Raw genomic sequence first — 23,974 nt, 5'->3', positions numbered from 1 at the left:
GCATTTGATTTCTGCTGTTTGAAGGGTGTCTGTTTGCTCTGAATCGCTCCGTTGTGCTGCTGTTTAGCCACCTGGGGTATGTGTGCATCTATTTTTTTATTTAATGTTGGTACACATTTACTCTGAGTTTCTAATGTGGTGCCTTTAAACAGATCCCACTCTTGCAGGGCTCTTCAAGAAAAACTTGGGCAGACATCACAGCAGATCAGGCTTTCCTGTTGGGCTCCACATATGGCTTAAAAAGTTAAGTCGTGAAGAAGCTCACAGCTATCCTTGCAACCTGCAAACCTGGCCTCGACAAACCTCTCTCTGGATGAGTTCACTCATCTGTCATGTAGCATCCCTCCATCCTCATCCGGCAGCAGGAGGTGATTTAGGGGGCCGCGTCTGGGGCCTTTGCCCCCACATGCTCCAGAAGAAGCTGGCTGGTGTCTCAGAGCAGGAATGGGCGTGCTCACAGATCTGGGTCTGCAGCGGGGAAAAGAGGGACTTCGTAGTCACAGGTTTTGCAGTAATTCTGAATTTATGCCTCTGTGGTACTGAGTCTTCTCTGTCCTTTAGTTCAGTCTGTGTTTCTGCCAGATTTATGAACAACCCTTCCCATAAAATCCCACGAACACAGACCTCCCTGGGGATGACAGTCTTTTGAAGAGCAGTTAGAAAAGTCGTAGTGGTTTCCACAGCTTTTGGCCTTTTATACTTCCTCCTTGATTTGCCAGTGTTGAGGGGTTGGACTTTTTTTTACGTAAATATATATATTTTTTGGTGGAACCTCAAGGTCATATTTGTACTCATGTCCTATATTCAGAAGCTACTCTTTTCTGCCTTCCTTCCCCGGTAACTTTATATTGCTGTATATACAATCTTTCAGTCATGCAAAAGCTGTATTTTTAGAAAGCTCTGCTTGGCTCCTACCTAGGGACGTGCAACCGTAAAGTTCAGCGCTGCTTGGCCGGCCCTTCCCTGCTCTCCCTGCAGCCAGGCCTTCACTCTCGTTAGGTGAAATACTCGGTCGGGCGGTAACCCCAACACTGCTGTTGGAAAAAAAAGTCAAACAGCTTAACTTCGGAGACCCTTTCTCAAAACGTGTTGACAAAGCAAGTCAATAGCTGTTTGTTAGATTTTCTGGTCATTTGGCTCACAGAATTCAACAGAAGCTGAAGCTTCCTACACAGCTTTTTTCTTTCACACCCTTGTGGACACAAAGAGAACCCCCTGTCAATGTTTGTCCCCAGACAACGCAGCCGTTAGTTGGAAGGCCCCTGAGCGCCGGGCATCACTTGCTCATCACTTGCTCATCACTTGCTCATCAGGCGGCTGCTGCGCTCCTTTGGCAGGTGGGAGGTTTAATCCCGCGCAGCCTTCATGTGGCAAAGGCAGCCGGCGGGGTGCCCCTCTCCGCGGGGGGGACAGGCAGAGCAAGCAGCACCACGAGTGGAAATGGGAAAGGATAAATAATCCGTTTCCTGAAACCTGGACAACTGTTCCCATCCCTTGCCCACCTGCCAAAGGGATTTCCATTTTCAAACCGCAGCGGTGATGCAGTGACTCCCTTCAGGGACGTCTGAAACGGTGACGAGTGCCCTGACTGGGAAGAGAGATGGTTAATCCCAGCACTTTCCCCCAGCAGCATCGTTCTTCCAGTGCCTTTTTCCTCCTGTCCTTCAGCAGTACCTGAACGGTACGCAAATCCCTCCTTTGTGTTGCTAGTAGAAATAGTGCTAACATATAAGGGCACTTGCTTTTCTCCATCGCCAGCTTGAGGAGGTGGGAAAAAAAAAGAGTAAATGTTTACAGCTGCTCCAGCCAGAGCAGAGTGAAAACCGAAAGGTGAATTCTCTTTTGCTCTCCCTGTACCGAGAATATGAACAGAGGGAGGTTTTCATCCCTGTGAAAAGTCTCCGGTTATTCCTAGTGACTTGATTATTTTTTCAGAGCAAGAAAAAAAACCACTATTTTAAGACATCATTATAGGAATGAATTTGACAAGCCTTTATCCAACTGAATGTTTAAATTTTGAAAGGAAAAAAAAAATCCAGCATGACTGAGAAGGTCCTTTTAAAACACATAATATGCTGAACCTTACATGACACTTCCGTGGGTGTTAGTCTAAAAAGCTATCTTTACATGCAATGTAGCAAATGAACTGTGTAAGGCAAGGGTTTAGCTATATGCATCCTTGCTGAGTAGTACTATAGGATTGTAAAACCTGACAAACTTGTTCTCTTAAAACCCCATGTCCCCAGGGAAGAGGCTGGTGTATTCTTGTTCTTTCAAACACCTGAAAAGTTTGCTTTAGACTAACTATTGCCATTTATACTCGATGTTGCAGGCAGTTGATCCTTAAAGAGGTGAGGGGCTTGGACTTCAAGAGGTGCTACATGGGGAGCCTTCAGAGGTGAAGGATGACCTCTGGCTCTCACAGGAGCTCATTGTTCTTTTCCCATTGAGGAAACGTTGGCTTGATCGTTCCCCTGAAGGTTAGGAGAGGGCGGGGGGTGGTGTAGTCAGCCCCACTCCAGCCTGCTGGTAGGGAGAGGTGAGAAACTCAGTGGTGGGATTTTGATGGCCCTTAGGGCAGGAGTGAGGAGTGCCAGCAGCAGTGGGGGCTACTTTATGGGGCAGGCAGCATCCTTCAGCTCCAACTGGAGACCTGTGGAGAAAGGGAAACTTCCTCTCATTGCTCCAGAAGAGCAAAAATGTAAAATTCAGCAAGTAAAACTATGCCAGAAACACAGTGTTTCTTTCTTTTCAATGAGAAAATTGGCTTACTGCTGTTGCCCCATCCCTTCTGGTGGTTTATGCAGAGATGGGTAACCCCACTGTTTTCTTCTCTGGATTCAGCCACCAAAGAGTCACCTCTAACATCTCCTCCTTTAGGAGGTCTTGTCTCCATGTGAGGTGTGCGGACCGCTGCTTTAAGGGCTGACAGCTCATGACACGTGGCAGAGAGAACTGAGGCAAAGGGGTCTGGCCACCTCAGTGGCCACCCCTTCTACAGGGAAGGATGTCCGGCAGTCTCGGGGCCAGCCTCCTGCCCAGTTCGGTGCCATGTGCAGCCACGTTGCTTTTGCTTCAAGTGTCCCAATGGTGGAGACCCTGCAGCTCCTATATCCATTTCTATACTATTCTTACTGCAGCCCATCTAGCCCGCTACCACATAAGCTCACATTCCTGTCTGCCACGGAAATGCAGAACAGCTTATTCTCATCCCTTTATGGTTTTTCTTTAATTGTTTGAAGATCTTTATCAGGTGTCCCTCCCTAGCTTTCCATCTGTCTTTTCCTCTCTCTTTCTGGACCTCTGGGTCATCCTCACCCTTCCTTAGGGGTCTCTTGTCACTTGTTCAAGTCTTCCTTGGGGAGCAGTGCTAAAAACCCACCAACACCCTCTGGCTGAGACCATCCCCTTGCGGAGGAGAGCAGATGAGTCTGGCCATTTTTTCTAACCCATAAGAAAGAAACCGCGCACGCCTCCCGCAGCCCTCCAATGGACTTGCTATGAGTAGCTGTTTTCATTTAATTTTCCTTTCCCTGAAATTCATGTTTGTTTGTTTTTAATTTCAGTGTGGCTACCAAGCTCCTTTCAGAGAACATAGGATACAACAGCAGCTAGGCTCACCTATTAATCAGATTAATGTGTCTTGGTGAACCAATTCAGAATACTGTGGTGCTGGCTCTTGTGATCTCGTAACATCTCCTGACATTCAATATTTTTGTTAAAGCTCTACTTTCCAGATTCACGTGATAAGCTGAGGTTTCACTTAGGCAGAATTAGCAACAAAGTATCTAGAGCACCTGGCTGTAGAGAGTAATTGGCAAATGGGACCCAAGTGCATCCTAAAGTCTCAGAAAACCAGAAGGCAAATAAAAAGCACCTGCAAACAACTGCTGTTGGCTGAGCTTGCTGGAAAGGTGCTTGCAAGAAAAGTACTCGTCTGGCTGCTCCTGTGGACAGGAGCTGTTGAAAGCTGATCCCAAGTTCTCCAAAATGCTGTGATGTTTTCTGGATAGTCCCATGTGGGAAAGGAGAAGAGATGCAAAGTGATGCAAGAAATTATCACCCACAAAAGCTATGGAGTGGGAAACCCGGACCTCCAACCCTCCAGGACCAGTCGTAATGAAAGTGCCCCCTGCTAGAAGGCTTTGGGGTGCTCTGCTTGTTACCAGATACCTTGACTTCAAATACCTGCATGGGTTTTCCCGGCAATACCCAGCATCCCAGCCAAGCGTGCCAGTTGCGAGGTGCTGGCAGGTGTCAGAACAGCCCAGACTCAAGGGGCACAGACGTACCTGTGACATTTGGGAGCATGAGGCCACTTCAGAGGCTCTGTCTTGGTGCCGTTTCCCCTGTGCATCAGCCACGTCTGAGTAAGAGGGTGGCTGAATGAAGACAAGGATGCAGAGAGAATAGGCACCGGGTGTATTGCTCGTGGAGGGGAACCAGTTTTTACCAATTTTCCACTTTCTGTGATGAGGACCTGTTTCAGCCAACGCTGCCAGGGTGCTCTCTCTTTGGTGGGAGGAGTGCATGAAAAATACAATTTAATGCCACCGTTGGCTGCCGTTGCTTCCCAAGGGGCTGTGTGGGGCAGGGGGCAGCGGTGTGAGCACCACGGACACCCGTGAAGGTGCCGACTGAAGATGATACGTAGAGGAGCCGTGAACTACGCTGGGTGAAACTGTGACTGTCTCTTGCTGTGGGCTGCCCATACACAGTCCTCATCCCCTGAGAAATGACAGTGTTAAAATACGCCGCTAGAAAAAATATGGCAGAAAATACAGTTTTACAAACCTCTTGACATGAAAACTTCAAAAATACATGGGATATGGGGCAGTAAGAGAGACACCCAATAAACAGCTGGACATAAAGGCAGCTGCAAACTACTACAAATAACGGAAGCACTGAGGCTGACTGCGAGACTGGTGGAAGACTTCTGCCATCCTTGTCCTGCTGCAGAAACATTTTAAGTTGTTACCAGAAACAGTTTGCAAAGGCTCATACAAAGCCACCGTCAGAAATAACTCGAACGCAGAGAGGAAAAAATTGCTCCAGAGTTCTTTTGGGAAGGATTAGGTTTAAAATAATTGCCATTTATAAATTAATTTCACATCCTTTTGGAGCTTGGCCTACTAGCATTTCAAGGCTTGACTGGAGCTGGCAGACAGGGTGGGCACTGATTCCAGGGCCTGACTGCCAAGAAAAAGGAAAATATTAAGAGAAAAAATTGGCAATGAAAAAAAAAAGGCCAGGGAAATATAGGGAAATGAGATTTAGTTTAGGAAAATTATTGCTCTCTGAGCCATGGACTGATTTTATGGCTGGCATATTAGTCACAGTCTTACATGAGCCTGGCCTTTGTAATCGATGAGAAACTGGTGGTGAACATAGCTCCCAACGCTTTAATAATTTTTAAATCCATGATTCTGTTATTTTTAATCGTGGTTTTTTTTAATTTAAATTCATATCAAAGTCTATTGAAAGCAGTGGGGAGACTCCTCTTAGCTTCAACAACTTTGAATCAAGCCATGTAAAAATAGATGCCACGTGCCTCAAGACTTCTGCTGCAGTCTTGCCAACCAAGTCCGAGCAGCAAAGTAAGACCACGACTTTCCTGTTTCATACACCCAGCATTTTAGGATCATGAGTTATTGGGGCCCAGCCGAAGCCCATGTGACACCTCAGTACTTTCGCCCAATGCTGGAGAGATCTGGGCTTGCTCCTGCCGTTCTCTACGGTGCTGAGCACTGCATCCCCTCCGCATTGCCCTGGGCTGCTTTGATAGCAGAGAGATGCTCTACTGCCCAGGAGACATTTTGCACAGAGCCGTACAGTAGATGAACGGCTCATTTCCAAAATAAAAATGTGCGTGCTGAAAATAAAAATGCCCAAGACGCATGGGAGAGGAGTGAAGCCAGTGTGGAGCCCTGTTGCAAGGGCTGCTCCTCCTTTCAATGCAAGTCAAACCAAAAGCATTCTAACAGAGGTCAGCCTGAGTCACGGAGCAACTGCGAAGACCTTTCTGCAGACCACGGCTTGGAAATCATCTCTGCTGGGTCACGGGTGGACCAGGCTGGTTCTTCATCTCAGCGCTTTTTGGGCATTTTGCGGTATGCGTTTTTAGTTACGACCGCATGAAGAAGGCTGCCCTCCAGCACTGAGAGGATGCTGGCAGCTCGCTGCCCGGGTGGGCAGCACCCCACCGCTGACCCCAGCGAGAGCGGTGGTGAAGCGGGAGTTCCTCCTGCCCGGCGCGAGGTGGCCGACAACCAGCACCGCGGGAGCAGGACTCGCTGGAGGGGAAGGGGCCCGGGGCTAACGCCCGGCTATCAGGTAAAATCACAGACCGAGAGATGGGAGATGCAGACAGAGTCAAGAAAAACTGTTGAAACAGATTGTTAGTCAGCCTTATGGATCTCAGTAAAGGACATGTTTTTCTTACTGGAAGAGAGCCATGATGTAGAAATAGACTGAAATCAAGAAAGAAGGCTGCAGCCGTAGCTTAGGCTGTATATTTAAACATTTTTGCTGTTGGACCATCTGGGCCTGGAGCTAAATTTACCTACAAATTATTTTCAATGTTTCTACTTCTTCTTCTTCTTCACTTCTGAGAGGTGAAAGGTGCACTTGATACTTTATGCCAAGAGGAAAGATAAAATAAATGTCCTGGGTCAAATTTTCCCAGTGTCAGACTTGTGTGTGGTTTTGGATGCCTAATCTGTCTGCAACACCTGACTTTAAGCCCAGGCCGGGTGCTCTGCGCATACAGAGCCCCTCCACAGCCAACACAAAATCTTGACTTGCATTCCTGCTCCTGGTAACTCCATACAATGATTAGCAATGCAAATGCACTCACATCTTTTTCTGCTTTTATGCTGTACTGATTTCTTTTTGGAACCATGGCTAAAGGAAGACTGTTTCCACAATGAAAATACGGGGGATCCAGAAAGTCTAGTTTCTGACTCAGCTCAGTCGAATTTGCTTGGTGACTCCCATGCACCTGGATCCCAGGAGAAAGCCTCAAACCCAGGTGAGATCTGGCAGTCCCCTAGACATCAGGGAAGGTTTGGTGTGGGCCTCTGATGCCCCACGGGGAGCACATGGGACAGGGACTGACAGATGCTGGGTGAGAAAGTTGTGTTTTGCAACTCTGCAATTTTTGCAACCTTCCCCCACAAAATGAGGCACCTGCATCTAGCCCTGGGCTGGCCACTGCTGTGAAAAAAGAGTCCATCGCCCCAAATTTTAGGTGCCTGAGTCACTCCTTTGGGGACTGGCTTGATTCCTCCTTTGAAAGGAAAATGGATGAGGAGTTGGCTGTACCTCTTGCTGGTCAGGACTTAGACCTCCCCAGCTCTTGGGGGTGCCCAGCACCTACACTGGAGTATTGAGTGTTCAGCAAGACTCATCGGGCTCAGGGTAAACTAATCTCTCATCCTCTGCCTGTGTTGTTTCTCCTCTTAAGGTAATTTTCCTCTTTAAATGGTTTTGTGCAAATGGTTCCTTCAGTTTTCTTTGGAGACAAAAGTGTGAAAATATCTACTGGAAAATCACATCCCAGGGTTGGTTTTCTTCTGATCTTAAAACAAGAACCTTTATTAGTCCCCCATTACTGCCCGTCAACTTGGGAAAGACTAAAAGTAATTATATTTGGAGATTAGAGAAATTAAGTCTCAAGAGACATGGGGCCTTTATGTTGTGTGTGCCATAAAAGTAATAAAATTTAAATATTTTATAAAAGTGATCTGTGATTGGTGATGGTAAGGAACTGATCTGGTGGTTCAGTTTACCTATGATTTAAAAATCCCCACAAGGAAAGTCTTAAATGCTTCCATCCATCCCACATTATGTATATACCATCTCGGTCAGGAAGACTTTCTCGGTAATAAAGCTCCTCTATCTACCTAGTTGTGAGTGTGCTGCCTTCAGACAGTTTCTTTGTAACGGATGGCATGGAAAACTCTTCCAAGGCCAAAATACATGAATAAGATTTATTAATCCTGTAGCCCCTGTCACTCACGGTAATGCTAATAATCCATAAGCCTTACATCATGTCTAACATCCCATGTAACAAATGCATCTCTGGGAGATGAACAATAAATCCCACGTGCACTCTGCTCCCTCCTCCTGCACCTTGATGAGGAAGCCCCAGATTCGGTGCAGGTCTTTGCAGCTACCCTGGTTCCTTCTTGCTTCCCGTGCTGGCAGGGGGCTGACACTGCCCCAGTCCTTCCCAGGGGGACCCCTCCTCCAAAGCCGTCAGTATTTGTCACTGTATTTGCAGTCAGGGTAGCGGTAGGCAAAACGGGAATCGCAAGACCGCAGAGGTTTCAGGAGCTCTGCCAGCTTTGCAACCGCCTCGTCGACGCCCTGGTCATCGGCGAGGCCGTCGGCGCAGTGCTGCAGGAAGCTGTCTATTTTCTCCTGCACGGGTTGCAGGAATTTCCCCTTCAGGAGCTTAGGCAAAAGCTCTTGACACACCATGACGAGGCTGTGCTTCTCTCTGATGGAGTTACAGGACACAAACGCGGACTGGCAGTCCACAGTCAAACAGCTAAATATATCTTTATACTCCTGCTGGCTGTCAGTCAGCTGGCTCCCTATTAGAGACAATTAAGCCAGTTGTTAGAAGCACGGTAGCGAAATCTTGGATAATCACATATGTCTGTACCTCTGTATTAACATGGCGTTTGTTACTGTCTTTCGCCACAAAGTACTCTGTGCTGCAGCTGTATATGGGCCAATTTTCTCACTCCTGAAATATGTATATTTTTCTGAATGACAGAGCTCTGCAGAACCGCCTAACAGAGGAAGTGGAGAGGAGTCTGTCGAGTCAAACTGATGCAGGAAGAGCAAGAAGAACTGGAGTACTAACCTAAAATATGGAGTTCCTACAAAAACTACCACAAATAGCTAAACCCATAATTTTTCCACGTTACCCAAAATCATTAAATTGCAACAACAGCTCATCTAGCTGGAGTCTTGTCAACAGTAATAGCTGTTGGGACAAAAAAAAGAAACCCAGTGGAAAATTCTCTGACAGCTGCTTCTGAATATTTGAGATCTACTCAGCCGAATGTGTGAGCTGAGAAAAGGTCTTCTGAAAATTTGAACATTCAAAATGACATTGTTAAATTATTGGAGGAATAGTCTTTGACTAGCTCTACTTCCAGAAGCAGACCAATGTAACCTTTGAAAAGTGAATAGTAACTCTTGATTTTATGTAAAAATGACAAAAGGGGGATTTTGTTGTTATGATAATGTTATTTGTTAATGTGCTAAATGCACCTAAAAAGAGTCTAATTTGACCCAATACTTAAAACAAATGAAGTTATGAAATTTCTACTTGCGAATATTGATATTTGTGTGGCAAAAGTTTTAAAAAAGGTGATTTAGGAAGACTTCAAATGAGAGCGTTCAGCACTGTGCACGCTGAATGCTGCTGCCAGCCACAGAGGGGGCCGGGCAGGACGTAAGCGCCCACAGTTGGTCACCGAACCACTGACTACACAAACAAAATGCCTGTCGCCTTCCCGACTCAGAGCCCCGGGACGGCAGGAGCTGCTGATGCTTTTGCTGTTGGTAAATCTCTCCGTGAACTTTTCATTATTTAATTTAGCAAGCGATGTTTGGTTGATTAAAAAAAAAAATCAGCAGCAGAGCCGAGCGTAGCAGGTGAAAGATTTGTTTCCCCTGCCTCGCTGAGCCCTCCTGTGACAGATGCGCAGCCCCGGAGCCTGCTGAGTACCTTCCTCCTTGTCGATGATCCCCAGCGTGCTGGCATCCCGGATGAACAGATGCCCGTTGCTAAACACGCCGAAGGTGCCAGCATCCACGTGGGTGAAGAAGAAGAAATAGTTGAGGTCGTTGGTGCCCATGGAGCGGAGGACGGCGAGGAGCTGGAGGGCCAGGTCGGCAGCCACCTCGGGGGCCGCGCCGTAGAAGTCACGCAGGGGCCGGGTGCTGGCGCTGACCACCAGCCGCCCGCAGGAGCCCAGGTACCGCGGGAAGGGCCATCCCTCCACGTCGGGGAAGATCTGCCAGGGAGAGCGGGAATGGGGGGATTGCCCCCACCCTCTGGCCGCTGCGCTCTGCCCACCGACCCACCTCCCTCCTGGAGGACTTTCAAGTGCCCTGGCCAGCTTCAAGCAGCAGCGCAGGTGTCGTGTTTTGCTTTCTAAAGCAGCCCGCAACCCTTCCTCACCCCAGCCTGCCCCACCAGCGGTGAAGGCACAGCTCTGTCCTGGAGCAGTGCTTTTTTTTTCTTCTTTTTTTTTTTTTCGTTTTTTTAATTAAGGAAGTAGAATCTGATATTTCAAGACTCATTCCATGAGAGAGACTAACCGCAAAGTCCAAGATAATAATAGATTTCAAATTCATGAAAATTTTAGCCACAGAATAGCTAATTTTAGGTGTCTTTATGGAGCCTTTGATAGGTCCCTCATGAGCACTGCATAGCTGAAGTCACGGCTTGGAGGTGAGGTGGGGTTAAGCAGTTTTCAATAATTTGTAAGAACTGCCTGGCTGTTTTGTAAGAGACTTTGCAGTCTCAGGAACAGAAGTGCTGGCTGTTGGCTACAGTGGGGACACCTGGGCTGGGCTCCCTGCATCACCTCAGCTCGTGCTAGCAGCACAGTTATCCCAGGTGGAAACCAAACCATATGACTACTGAGCCATGCCAACACAAAACTTTCTGCCATTTACACTACAACTTCTCTGTCTCCCCAGTGCCCCAGACCCTGCCAAGGCAGGGTTATGAACTCGTCCAGTTTCATGTTTAAGGTTGCTTCTCCCTTCTGCTGTGAAGGCATTTTGGGCACCCACGTAAAATCAAGTCCTTTCTCTTCGGCATATTTTTCTCACCTCTTTAAGCTGCGTTGCCGTATCTTTACAGTGCTGAGAGCCACAGCCTCGTGCCCCAGCGGGCCATGGCCGGGGTGACTGAATGACCCCTGGGAAATTCCCAGAGCACGAGCACCATTCCCCCTCCCTGGGACCGGGCAGAGCCCTGTGAGCTGCTGAGGACAGCGGTGGCCTGGGGCAGGAGAAGGTGCTGCCGCTGCCTCTCTTCTTTGTGGAATCTCAAAGGGTTGAAAGAAACAGCAATGAGGACTAAAGGTGGGGCGGTGGTGGGGATGGGTGAGGATACTCCCTCAGAAACACATGTAAGAAAAGAGAGGAGCCACATGCCAGGCATGCCAGCAGGGGACCAGGGGAGGGGTGTGAGGCCTCCCAGCTCTCTGCCTTCAAACTCAGAGCTCATTGTATTTGGGATTTCACCAAACACCTCTGCAAAGCTGCACTTTGCTACGGAGCTAGTTACCAGTGGCATGTAAATGGAAAAAACAGCACTGGCACATGCAGCCTGGGAAATCAGTGCTCCCCAAGTCCATGTTCAACCTCAACGCTGTGTCTTGGTCCTCCCATGCTAAAACATGCTCTTTCTCTTTTATAAACAGGCTGTGGTTTTAAGTAATATATTAGCTATGCAAACATAACACCACGAAGTATTGGGGACGTGTAAAACCCTGGCTTTCACAGTGCGCTAGTGCAATAACCTGTCTGGGTTCTGATTTATTTAAGGGGCTGGGCATCCGTATCTCTCCACAACTGATGCAAGGAGCACCGCAGGAGTCTGCCTGACTTCAGCCATCCAACCCCATAGAAGAAACTCGTTTTATGAAGGCTAGAGAGCTTGCTAAATGGTAGGGCTGGGATTTCTGTCCAGCTAGGGGCTGGTGCACATCTTGTGCAAGGGTTCGCTTGCAAGGGGCTGCAAGGTGATATTTCAAGCTGGAGAGAAGTGGTACGTACCTGTAACAAGATGGGATGTGAATTCACTGACAGCGTGTACAGGAGGCGCAGTTTGTCCCGATCGGTGAGGTGGTCCATGTAGATGCTGCCAGCATCTGGCACCTCAGCGTAGCGCCGCACTATCCTGTCGAGGAGACGCTGGGATGGGCAGCGCAGCATTGGGCTAGACAGGCCCTGGAGAGAGGGGAAAACATGACAAAGGTGTTTACTTTCCAGCTTGAGATATCGCAATGTGTTTGGCTCATGCTGGGGGTATGGGTACCTCTGTGCTCTGCCCACTGCATCTCTGCCCCCTGCGGCACAGCTGCTGGTGGGTACGGGCACACGGGGGGTTCTCTACAGCAATCCCTCCTAGGAAAAAACCCCGCGCCATCCAAAAATGCCTGTTCACAACTCAGGTTTCCAAAATAGCACCCAGTCTTCGTGGCACAGCTGCGGAAGCTGCAAACCCCATTTCCCCCTGACCGCGTGGCACCGTGTTGCTCCGTGCCAGCGGGCCTCATCCCTCCGCCCGGGTTTCCAGCCCTGGCATCCCGGCTCGCTGGTGGAGGCCTCCCTGTCATTAAGCTTGTGACTCACTTCCCTCGTTAAATAATGTCTTCAGATCGCTTCGCTATTTGCTTAACCTGTGAGCAGCTTTCTTGGAAATACTATTTGCTAAGGTCAGTAAACATGCTTTAAAAGTGTAAATAAACACTGTATGTGGGTACAAGCACAGGATGTATTCTCTCTCTGATAAACTTGCGCATTAACTATCAAAACCAAATTTGAATAGCCTGTGCATATTTTTTGTAAATACCAGCAACAAATAAAGAACTGTTGGGCTAATGGAGTCAACCATCACTGTATTTCTCCCTTCTGATTTGGAGGTTTGGCTTGTAAAATTGCACAAGCAATCTATGGCTGAGATAAATGGCATATAAATTTATTCCTTTGTAGTCAAAAAAGACCTTTATTTTGAAGTCAGTCTTCCTTAATAGCCAAGGAGAGTGGACGTATGGAATGTTGCCCGTAGTGGCACAGAAACGCTGCCCTGCCATGCCTCTGCTGAGGGAGGGAATCAGGTTTTTGCTAAGCCTTTTTCTTCCAAATGATCCAAGTAGTCATATTTACTCTTTCGGGTTTTCTTTCTAATTTGATGGCTGGGAGACGTGCTTCAGAGGAAAGAGCACTGGAGCTCACATTGCTCCCTGCCAATCTTCACGCTGAGAGCAAAGATTTGACTCAGGATCTCCTCAAGTCATTTGGTAACTCTGAGGTAGGTCTCTCTCAGCCCTTCCTGCGTGAGCTGTTCATTTGGCAGAAAAGACTTAATTACCCAGCCACGACAAAGAAATGAAGAAACAAGGAAAGGAGGAGTGTGCTGCTCTCCCGGTGGGAGGTGGAAAGGGGGGACCAGACCCCCCACGTCCCCTCCTCTGCCTCCCTGCTGGCCTCAGGGAGGTTCCAACCGCTGCCTCCTTGGCCATCGGTTGTACGAAACAAGCCCCGAATGCCAATAGCTGCTCAAAACTACCTGAAAAACTCAACCCCGACTGGAGCGTTGTTTCGCAACAACCAAAGAACCATTTCTTTCCCCAAGAGAATAAAACATTTGTAAAAAATAATTCTCCCCAGTTCCAGTTACAAGTCTTCATACACTCCTCTCCTCTGGTGTAGCCTTATCAAGGAAATTTTTTTTCAACTATTTCTCTAAAACCGTAGAAGGAGATGGGGAAAGGGATGGTTATGGATTTCTCTCTCGCAGCGCTTGCAGGCATGCTGTGGCTGACTCTGTCACTTTCCCTTTAGAGGAGAAGTGAGAAAAAATAAGCAGAACAGAGCTGTGTTAAATAAGAGAGAAATGGTGGAGAAAGTCTCTTGAAGCTCGGCGTGTATGCAAATATTTGCAGCCAAAGTTAGAAAGCCTTGCTGCCTCCAGGAGTTTGCAATGTAAAAGCTGAGACCCTTAAGAGTATACAGTAGGAACAGAAAGCATGGTGGCAGAGAATGCATGAAAGTGGTAATTAGGATTTTTTTCAAGATCAGAGCTCATCCTATTAACACAGACATGGACATGTGCTGCACGCAGCGGTCACGGCTGCTTGTTTCCCGAGAACAATTTCAGGCATACCAGCGGTGGTGCAGGAGCAGAGGAGCAGGGCGGGGTGCTGCCATGTTTATATCAACCATCAGTGCAGCTTCCTATGATTTAATGAAGCCCTGATCCACCCAAGCTGGACAGTGGGGCCTTTTGATTTTGGCAGAGCTATTCAAATGTCTAAAGTTTAGCACCTGCTGGAGTGTTTCAGCGGGGCGGGGCCTCCCCTTCCAGCAGACAGATGGAAATCTCCCTACAGCAGAAAAGGAGCCGGAGTTGTAAAACTGCCAGACAAAAACTGTCAATGGAAGAAAAATTTGAATAACACATACTCGAAGCACTGGAGATACTGAGATATCTGGAGATACCTGAGAGTATCTTAAGTCCTTTACAGCGTCTTATCACCCCAGAGAATAAGACCTGACAGACAGCCTGATGTATTGTTTGTGATTGATATGGAAAGCTTCTTATTTACTTTGATTAAATATACCTACATTTTTATATCTGATAATAAGTAGTTCCTGCAAAGCCTACCTGTCCTCAACTGTGATTTTTTTTTCCTACTGCACAGTATGCGATGTGTTTTAAACTCCCATGTATGCATATGTATGCGCATCTAGTGTGGATGCAGAATTCACTCTGACGTAAAGACAACCTCTGGAAGACAACTTCTCCTCAGTCTGCTTTCTCTTCAGCCAGCCCAAGGAGGGATGGCACAGCTCAGGAGCACAGCCGTCTCCTGCCCCACGCACTGCCGCCTGGGTGCAGCTTCACCAAACGACTAAGTTTGGGGTGGGATCCAGAAGGAAACATCTGGATGTAGGTGTCAAAGCACCTGCAGCTCCTGGCCACTTTGTTCACCCCCAAAAGAGAGAAACTGAGGACGCCCTGTGAAGTGGGGCTCATCCCCACTGCAGGCACCACTGCTATCGTCCTCCTCCAGCGGGAGGTCGGACACGGTTGGTGCCAGCAGGTTTACCAAAGCACGTCTCTGATGGTGAGGTGCAGGGTCAAAGAGGCGGCAGGTCTGGGAGGTGGCCCTGGGAGCCTGGTAACGCCCATCCTTCCCTAGGTTGGACCAGCTGCCAGATCAGCGAGCTGCTACCTATGTGCTGTGAGCAAGATGATGCATACTGGCCACACAACCATGGTGCCAGCACATCCGCCAAGGGATAGCTGAGGTGCTGGTCAATGGTTTCAAACAGTGCATCCTAGAGAGAGGGCCTGAAAATGGCTGGCTTTTCACCCTGGTACTGCTGTCGTCTGTCTGCCTTCAGCATTTTCCAGCCTGTGCTTTGTAGGCAGGGCTGCAAATTTGCCCTGCGGGCGACCTGTGCTGAAACTAACCCGCTTTTTTTGTTGTTCTTCCCCTCGAACAGGAAAAGCACGCAGCGCAGTTTGAGGCGATGAGCTCCTGGGCGAAGCAGCGGGTGGCTGGGGCTACTGCGCAGGCTGAAAACCTTGCTCATCCCCGAGGCGGGATGGATTTTAGCGCTGAAGATTTTGCTGCGTCTAATAAAGATTTTCATTGTGGTGGGTGAAATAATCACTGTGGCAGGCAGCTCAGCTGATAGTTGGGTCAGGCAGGGCAGGCAGCGTAAAGTGAAAAAACATTACTTCATGGTCTGTCATTTTGATTCAAGCACGTTATGGTTTGTCATAATTCTCTGCTCTATAAGACAAAATTACCTGAGCCCATTAGCTTTCCTCGGTGCTGCTATATAGGAAAAACTGTGGGGAGGGGAGTGGTGACTGCAGCCTTGTGAAACAGGGTGGGCATCATGTTAGGCATCAACAGCAGTGTTAACGCCTCTGAAAAGAGAGAGGGGGCAAAAGAAAGCCAGAAGAGCAGTGCCGCGGGTAAACATTTGCAGTCCCGTATGGTACCCCCAAGGAACCCCTCTCCGACAGCTCATGCCGAGTTACCAACACGCATTTGCCCAGCCAACACTGCAGAGGGGCAGCAGCACTGGGCTGGGGTGCAGGCAGAGGCGCTCCTGCAGCTTTCAGCTCTGAGGAGGGCAGGTGGGGTGGGCAGAGAGGAAGGGGATCCCCAGCTCTGTGGGGCCAGACGGCTTGGGGGGGTCACCCTGTAACCTGTGGTGGCCCACACAACAGCGCTGGGGGCTGAGGAGGGCCTCACGTACAAACTCACACACACTGTATGACCGAAATGTTGTTGCCGCAGGCTGTTTTTCAATTCAGACCACTGTGAGACCAGCAGCCATTCTGCAGAGCATGTGCCTGATCTTAAATAGTCATTGCTGCTGAAATTTGGAGGTGGGGGCGTAGGCCCCAGGGCCTCTGGATTCCTATGCTCCTCTGTGTATTCAAGCCTGTATGCTGTTAGAAGGGATTTATATCCCAGTTTAGGTTTCTCTGCTTGATTTACAGAACAAAAGAACCATGAAAACATGAGCAGAGCAGTTCTGAGGCCGGTGTGCAAAGATCTGGGCATCCCTGCAGCCTCCTGAGCCCTCTCCAGCTAAAAAACTGCAGGGGTTGCTGAAATATCCCAGGGAATTTGTCCCTGGGTGTGTCCCCCCAGGCTGGCCCCCAAGCTCAATTCAGAGGCACCCTGGAGCCGGGTCAGCTCAGCTTCCCACTGCTGCACAGGGAAATTCAAGCGCCTGGGAGAAACTGGATAGGTGCAAGGCCAGGGTGCCCCAGCCAGAGTCTCCACGTGGTGCTGCGTGTGCATGTGTGCGTGTGTGCATGCATATGTGTGTATGTGCACGTGTGTATGCATGTGTGCATGCATATGTGTGTGCATGTGTGTGACACAGCCAGCTCAGCCGGGGATTCAGTTTCAGAGAGGACAGGGTAGGGAAAGCTGTATAGCACATCAAGAGCCTTTTAAGGAGAAGGATTTGGGCTCAGCTAATGACTTAACTTTGCAGCAGATCTGAGATACCACAGAGCTACATTTTTCCAGTTACTTTTTCACCCAGCAAATGGAAGTTTTAAGCTCTCAAATCCTCCTGTTTCACATAGCACTGCTGTGAGGGCAGCACCGTTTTGCACAAACCGCTTGGACACTCCAGCAATGCCGGAGGGCCTGGCACCCGCCTTGCCCTCCTGCAGCCCCCTGCAATGCTGCCTTGAGGGACAGTGATGGCCAGTGAGTGCCTGGGCTGGGGCAGGAGGGAGAGGGCCAGCCATCGCCCAAACTCACCCTCTACCTGGCAAGTCGCAACCATATCTCCTTCAGACCCTTTTTTTCCCCCCTCAAAACGACGCAGCACCCCCCTGGGGCTCCCTCTCCCCGCTCCCCCCGCTGGTGTGGGGTGCAGGGGCCGCGGGGCACGGACCTGGACCAGGTCGGGGGTGAGGCGCTTGGCCCGCAGCCACTTCTGGAAGCGACGCGTGCGGCGCAGGGCGCGCTCCAGGCTGCAGGTCTTCGTCTTCAGCAGGGAGGTGCAGATGCGCTTGTCGGCCCGGTCGTGCTGGTACTTGGAGGTCAGCCGGGTGATGTCGACCAGCCGCCAGCTCTTGGCATCGTCAGTGTAGTTGCCCGAGTAGCTGAGCAGGTAGCTGGGGGGCAGCTTTAAATGAGAAGAAAGCCAGGTGTCAAACCTGCCAAACCAAAACGAGAGCCCCACGGAGAGCGGGTTAACAAGCCACACGGACACCCGCGCAGCGCCGGCGCCACCGCGGTGGCTCCGCCGCACGCCGGCCCCGGGGGCTTTCTGCTGTCGTGCGGCAAAGGCCGAGCGGGCCCGGGCGGGCGGCCCCAGGGCGCCGGGGTGAGGCGAGCAGGCCGAAGCGGTCGGTCAAGGAAACGCGTTTTGGAAAAACTGTCCATCTATTGCTTCCCGCTTAAACCATCCCTTGTCATGAACAGTGCCATGGGGAGGGGGACGAAATGCCCAAACAGGGTCTTTTGGGCCACGTAGAGAGAGGGAGGAAGGGAGAGGGCTGCAGGGTCTCGATTCACGGGGAATCCCTGGAGTTTTTAAATTTCCTTCATCCCGGAGAAAGGGGCCCGAAGAAGGAGTACTCGACGCTTTGAGGGACCCTGCAGAACAAAACCTCCTGACAATAAATGTATTTGGGAATGCCAAAATGACCTTTTGTTTTGAGGTGGTGGCCTTATTCAGTACTGGGGTCGACAGGTCCCCCCCGCCATCACTGGCTGTATTTTAGCAGCCGGGAGGAATGACCTCCCCAGGCAGCGGCAGAGGTTGGGGTGTGATGGGGGGCACGGGGGGCCCTGGGCGTGTGGCACCATGGTAGCCATGGAGATCTTGCACCGATTTGCTTCCCCTACACAGGCACAGGAGGGGAGCATATGGGCCGGGTAATTAGGCTGTGACAATTTTTTTTTGTTTCAGCAGCCCCCTCAGCCCTGCCCACACACGCGTCGCACATGCAGGAGCTGAGGAGCGCGGTGCCTGTTTTGTAAGTATGTCTGTGTCATGGAAAGTAGCTGAACTCTGACCTTTGGTTTGGCCAACGTCACACATTCGCTGCCTCTAAAACCTCCTAACGATACCTTGCCTGAGTGCGTAAGAAAGCACATCCTAATTTAATCTCACCATAAATTAAAGCTGATAGCTCAGAAGTGAAACAGGAGAGGCAAGAGGTTCCTTGCAGGATCAGCTAGCTGGAGTTAGATGAAAAGATATTAACAAATCTGAAAGCCGAAGCTGATCTTTCCGTTTGACTTCCAGTTGGGAAATTGGCACAGAGAAATTTTGGGGGGATTAATTTCTTCTGATTTCAGGCAAATAACTGACTCAGCGACACTAGCCATCCTCTGCAATCAGAGACCGACCGACCTCCTCCCCACGACCCCTCTTGAAGGCAGCGCCTCGGCAACCCTTCCCCAACACGGACCCCGTGCAGCTCAGCTCTGGGGCAAGCACGGGTGCCCGGGGCAGGGGAAAGCCAGTCTCCCCGAAACGCTGGTGCTTGCCCTGCTTTGGCTTTTGGCTCTAACCATGTGCCTCCTGCAAAAAATTTGCTGCAGAGATGCAGGCTGACCAGAAGTAGAGGAGCCGGACCCTTGAGCGAGCAGGTTGGGGGAGTTCAGGCATTTTGGTCATTTGGGCGGTTTGCCCAATATGAAATTGAAGCTTCCCTACGATTAGGGCATCTGACATGAGAACAAACGCCTTGTTTGTTTTGGGGTTTTTTTTTTGGTCTGGTTTTGAGCTAGGACTAAAAAACAGAGAATAATCGCTCTGCCTCACTGTGATTTGTTGTGCATCACGACCTCTCCCAGTGCCTAATCTGCAAAGCAGGCGCAGTGTGCCAGGCACGTACAGGGAAGAGTTGGCTATGGGCTGCGTCTCTCTTTCTTTCTTTCTTTTTTTTTTAAGTTAAGCGGAAATATGCCTTGTGATTTGGCTCAAGCGTGTGCGTTCAGGGGAGCTCATGTCAGGCAGATACCAGCAAAGCGCCGCCTCCCGCATGCAAGCAGCGCATGGATGTGTGAAATCCAGGGCTGAGCGTTAATTTGAGTGCGGATGGAGCGATTTCCTCTGCAGAGCTCCCGGGGGAAAGCCACGCGGGCCTGGGAACCCGGCATGGGCCACAGCAATTCTGTATTTGGCATCATTTCTGGGCAGTGCAGCACTGGCCTGGCACATTTGCTAGATACTTTCAAGATTCATCATCAAGTTATGCTGTAACAATAATTCACTCTCGTATGAAGCCTTTTAGCTAAGGGCCTGAATGTGCTTTAATTAAGACTTTCAGTAAGATCTTTGTGAATAACTGAGTCACAGATTACAGATTTTAGATCAACCCAGAACTAAACATTGAAGAAAATCAAACTTATTTTTCTTTTTTCCTGGATGAAATGAAGTATTTTGTTTCAGCCAAAATAATTTTGCTTGCATTTGGAGTTTTACGGTTTTTAAAAATATCAAGTAAATTAAGTCTTAAAACCAAAATAAAGAAATGCCATATAAAACCCTATCAATTGAAGCATTCCAACTTTTTCAGACTTCCTTCCCATTTCTTTTGGCCAAAACTCATCACCAGCATTGGCACAAGTCTGCAAATAGTTTTGGTCAGCTCAGTTTCGCAGTGTTTTGAAAATCTAATATTTTATGAAAACTTTTGCTGCGCTCTGCTCTCAGGACAGTCGGTAGGCGGGCTTTGGTATTCTCATTTACAGATGGATAAAGTTGGGCAAAGATAAGGGAAGTAAAGAACATTAGAGCACAAGATGAGTCACCAGCCTTTCTGGGAACAAAACCCACATCTTCTTACTCGTTAGTCGAGTGTGAATGCATGTCACAGCTCCCGGAAATGATGGAGAATTAATGAAGCATGTTCTAATGAGAATTAACACAGAGAAGCGCCAAGTGCCATCCACCTTTGTGAACATGTGAAAAGGTACATGGGGTGGATCAAAGAGCGTAAGTGCCACTGAAATTTCCCCTGTTTAACCTTCCACTTGCCAAAAAATCCCGTCTGTTCAAGAAATCAAGTGGGAGAACACGTTTAACCCCTACAAAGAAACGCCTGAAGCTGACTGACTGCTCAGGAGAACATTTTTAAAAGTTTACCATTTACAAAGTGCTCAGAGCAGAACTGTATGTTGTCACTTATTTGTGTGCTGCACTGCTTGTAGGAAGCCGACTGCGGGCTCACAGGAGAGAAAAAAAAGTCTCTGGTTTAGGAAGCCCCTCTACCTTCCCTGAGGCAGGAGCATCGTGCTCCCACATGTTTGCGGCTCTGCACTCCTGGACCCCGCTCAGACCCTCTGCACACCCATTCCGTTTCCCACTGTCTCCCGGAGGAAAGCCAGCCTGGGGGCCTCCTGCTTTCGCTCACATAGCACCTCTTTCCCGCTCCCTGGTGCAGCATGCAGCTGGCCACTGGCCAGCCAGAGGCTGTTGTTTGCTGCAGAAGGCTACTGCTATTTTCAGCAGGGCTGAAGGAAGCTGCATGGCCCCAACCTCCCCAGCAGCTAAGCGGGAGTAGCCAAAAACGGTGCACCTGCGACAAGCTGCATGCGTGGAAGCTGCTTTGTACCCGGCAGCAGGTCCCTAAAAACCCTGCACGGGCGAGTGGCAAAGGGGCCGCAGCAGGCTGGGGCACGGGGCAGGAGCCAGCTCCCATGCTGCCGTGCTGCAGAGAATAAAATGTAGGGCAGCCGTACCCTGAACGCACCCCCAGCCCCTGCAGACACACACCAGATCTTGTCAGCCAGCTGAACACGCTGATTGCAAATCCATCCTGCTTTTTGGGACAGGAGCCTGGGCTGGGCTGGGAGAAACCCAGCACTCCTGGCCTGGCCCTTCTTCATGCCTCTGCACCTTACTTACCGCACGCCATGGCATTGCCCTCCGCTCTAGAGGGGGGAGACAGAAAGCCAAGAGGGCAAAGTGCCGAGGGACCCCCAGTGTGCCACGGCAAGGGGTGCCCTGGCGTAGCAAAGCCACAAGCTGCCTTTTTCCAGCGGCAGTAAGGGAAGGGTGGATGTTCGGTATTACAAGTCCATCCCAGACAAACCATTATGGTTTTACTGTGCTACATTTTATAGGATAGTTTAAGATAAAAATGGTGATTTGTCCAATATTATACTACTTACATTATAGCATTAAAAATACAATTTTACTATAATAATTTCTTCTCCCCCGGGCTTTTATATCTATAAAAGAAAGTGCATATGGCTCCATAAATCATATCAGACCCAATAAACCCTTCCTCTGCCAAGCACTGCCTTTAACTTTCTCCTCAAATACACTGGCAACATTTTCCCTGCTGTCGTCAGATACGCTCTGCTTTTGAGCCTAAAACTGATTGGATCAGTCTGACGACCGCTTGGACAGCATATGTCTCATCAGCTTCGAGGCAGAGGCAATTTCTGCCTCTGCCTTCAAGTTCTCACAGAAACCTCCCAAAAGCGTGCTAATAATTTAGCCCCATCTATTTTCGAGCACGTAGGTAACCTGATGTGCAGAAGTCCTCGTGCCTCAGGCAAGTTTAGATCGCTTTTGATCTTAGTTAATACGCACGTGAAATTCTGCACATTTGTGTTGTTGCACCTGGTACAAAATTATATAACATGTTTATATGTTTGTAGTTAACATAGTCTGTTGGGAGCGCACAAAGCTAAATCCCCTTTGCATTTACCCAGTTGCTCATAATGAAATATTTCCAGTACATCTAAAGAAGCTGATTTCTTCCCTCTTCCCTTCCCCCATCACTGCCTTGAATTGTTTTGGAGCCACTCTCTATGCAGAAAGTTGTGCCTTTTGCTCCTGCTTTCAAATTATAGTTCAGGTCTGAAGTCTGATCATGTTTGTGTGGCTTTAAAAGAAAAGAGACAAAGCAGCAGCTTATAGACATTAATTAAATACTAGGCACTGAAATGGCAACCGGGTGCTAAGTTACTCTTTGCATTGTCGTTCATTAAAGTACTTGGAAATACTAACAGGCAACTTTCAAGTTACTATGCAGAATGCTTTAAAAATTACTGTGCTGAGTTTCTGACCTTATTTCTTCTTTAAAGAATTTCTTGCAAATGGATGTCCCAATGCAGGCGTTGCATTTATCAAGTCCCAGGAAAGTCCGGCCAAAACTGTAGCTGGGTTTGATGTGGGGCGCAGACGGAGAAGCTGTTGCTGCTGTGGAAGGGTTACAGCTCAGAGCCAAAACCAGGAGCAGCATCAACGAATCTGCAACTCTGGAGCAAAGGCAACATATCCAGCGCCCCATCGACAGTAGCGGAGAGCTCTGCCTTTTGCAAGTTACCCCTCTCTATGCTTTCGGTCTCTTTTTGATGACCTCAGCCTGCAGCGGTGAGCCCCGAAACACGGCAAGACACGCTGGGTGCGGGAGACCCTGCCGCAGTCCCCATCCTGCCAGCTGGTCACTGGCTCTATCGGCTTGAGGTTTGGGTGGGAAAGATATGATGTAGGGTGGGGAGAAGGAAATACATGGAGGATGCAGATAACTTGGGTTGCCATGGTTACCTTTCCTTTACTTGGTGCAGCTGCCTCGGCCCCTGCTGACCCTCCCATCAGCGGACTTGGAAAACAACACGAAGAAGTGCTCATCTGCACTTTGTGCAGACAAATGAAGGATATCCTGTCGCTGGAGCAAAGGGCATATGCGGGCCACTTAGTAAAAACTGATTTGGGAGGAATAATAGTGTGGCAGAAACGCCCATTTTACCAGAAGCCAGACCCTTAGCGTTGCTTTATTCCTGGAGATTTGCGATGGCGCATCGCTTAACTTCTCGGATACTTTCTTGGCTCAGTTCCCCTTCTCACAGAAGCTCTGAAAAGACTGTCAGGTGGAATCATCGCCGTTTTGTATCTTCAAAATAGCGTTGTTTAGAAGCGATTGCATTGCAGTGTCTCATGCAATGGAAAGCAGGATAGCCTGAAGCTTTCTAAAGCACCCAGCTGACGTAACAGCTTGGCCTCTAAGCTACTCTTGAAAAATGGGGCTTTTCAGCAAGACTTGCCTGCTTTTGAATATCTTTTCCCGATGGTACTGGCACTGGAAAGAAGCTAGAGAATGGGACAGGGGCTAACACGAGAGCTTGCCAGACGTTTCAAATGTGCTTAGAAACTACTGCGATCACACCCAAAAGCTGTTCTCGTTAGGCCAAAGACTTGGCCCCTCACTACAAGAAGGACATGGAGGTGCTGGAGCGTGTCCAGAGGAGGGCAACGAAGCTGGTGAAGGGCCTGGAGCACAAGCCTTACGAGGAGCGGCTGAGGGAACTGGGGTTGTTTAGTCTGGAGAAGAGGAGGCTGAGGGGAGACCTCATCGCGCTCTACAACTACCTGAAAGGAGGTTGTAGCGAGGTGGGTGTTGGTCTCTTCTCCCAAGTAACTAGCGATAGGACGAGAGGAAATGGCCTCAAGTTGCGCCAAGGGAGGTTTAGACTGGACATTAGGAGAAATTTCTTTACTGAAAGAGTGGTCAGGCCTTGGAACAGGCTGCCCAGGGAAGTGGTGGAGTCACCATCCCTGGAAGTATTTAAAAGACGTGTAGGTGAGGTCCTAAGGGACATGGTTTAGTGGGCATGGTGGTGTTGGGTTGACGGTTGGACTCGATGATCTTAGAGGTCTTTTCCAACCTTAATGATTCTATGATTCTATGATT

At 49.2% G+C, this 23,974-nt stretch overlaps 1 protein-coding gene across 1 annotated transcript; it reads right to left on the bottom strand.

Annotated features, from left to right (window-relative positions):
• Positions 1–1,944: 1,944 nt before the first annotated feature.
• DIPK2B (divergent protein kinase domain 2B) lies at positions 1,945–22,741 on the bottom strand. Its single transcript, XM_075173745.1, has 5 exons — positions 22,350–22,741; positions 17,206–17,470; positions 11,815–11,988; positions 9,749–10,037; positions 1,945–8,600 (listed from the first exon to the last, which is right to left on the bottom strand). The coding sequence occupies exons 1-5, from the start codon at positions 22,571–22,573 to the stop codon at positions 8,260–8,262; spliced, it is 1,293 nt and encodes a 430-aa protein (XP_075029846.1). The 5' UTR covers positions 22,574–22,741; the 3' UTR covers positions 1,945–8,259.
• Positions 22,742–23,974: the final 1,233 nt, after the last annotated feature.

Source organism: Calonectris borealis, chromosome 1 (genome assembly GCF_964195595.1).
Source record: "Calonectris borealis chromosome 1, bCalBor7.hap1.2, whole genome shotgun sequence".
Classification (NCBI taxonomy): domain Eukaryota; kingdom Metazoa; phylum Chordata; class Aves; order Procellariiformes; family Procellariidae; genus Calonectris; species Calonectris borealis.
This window is presented reverse-complemented; position numbering and strand designations above follow the sequence as displayed.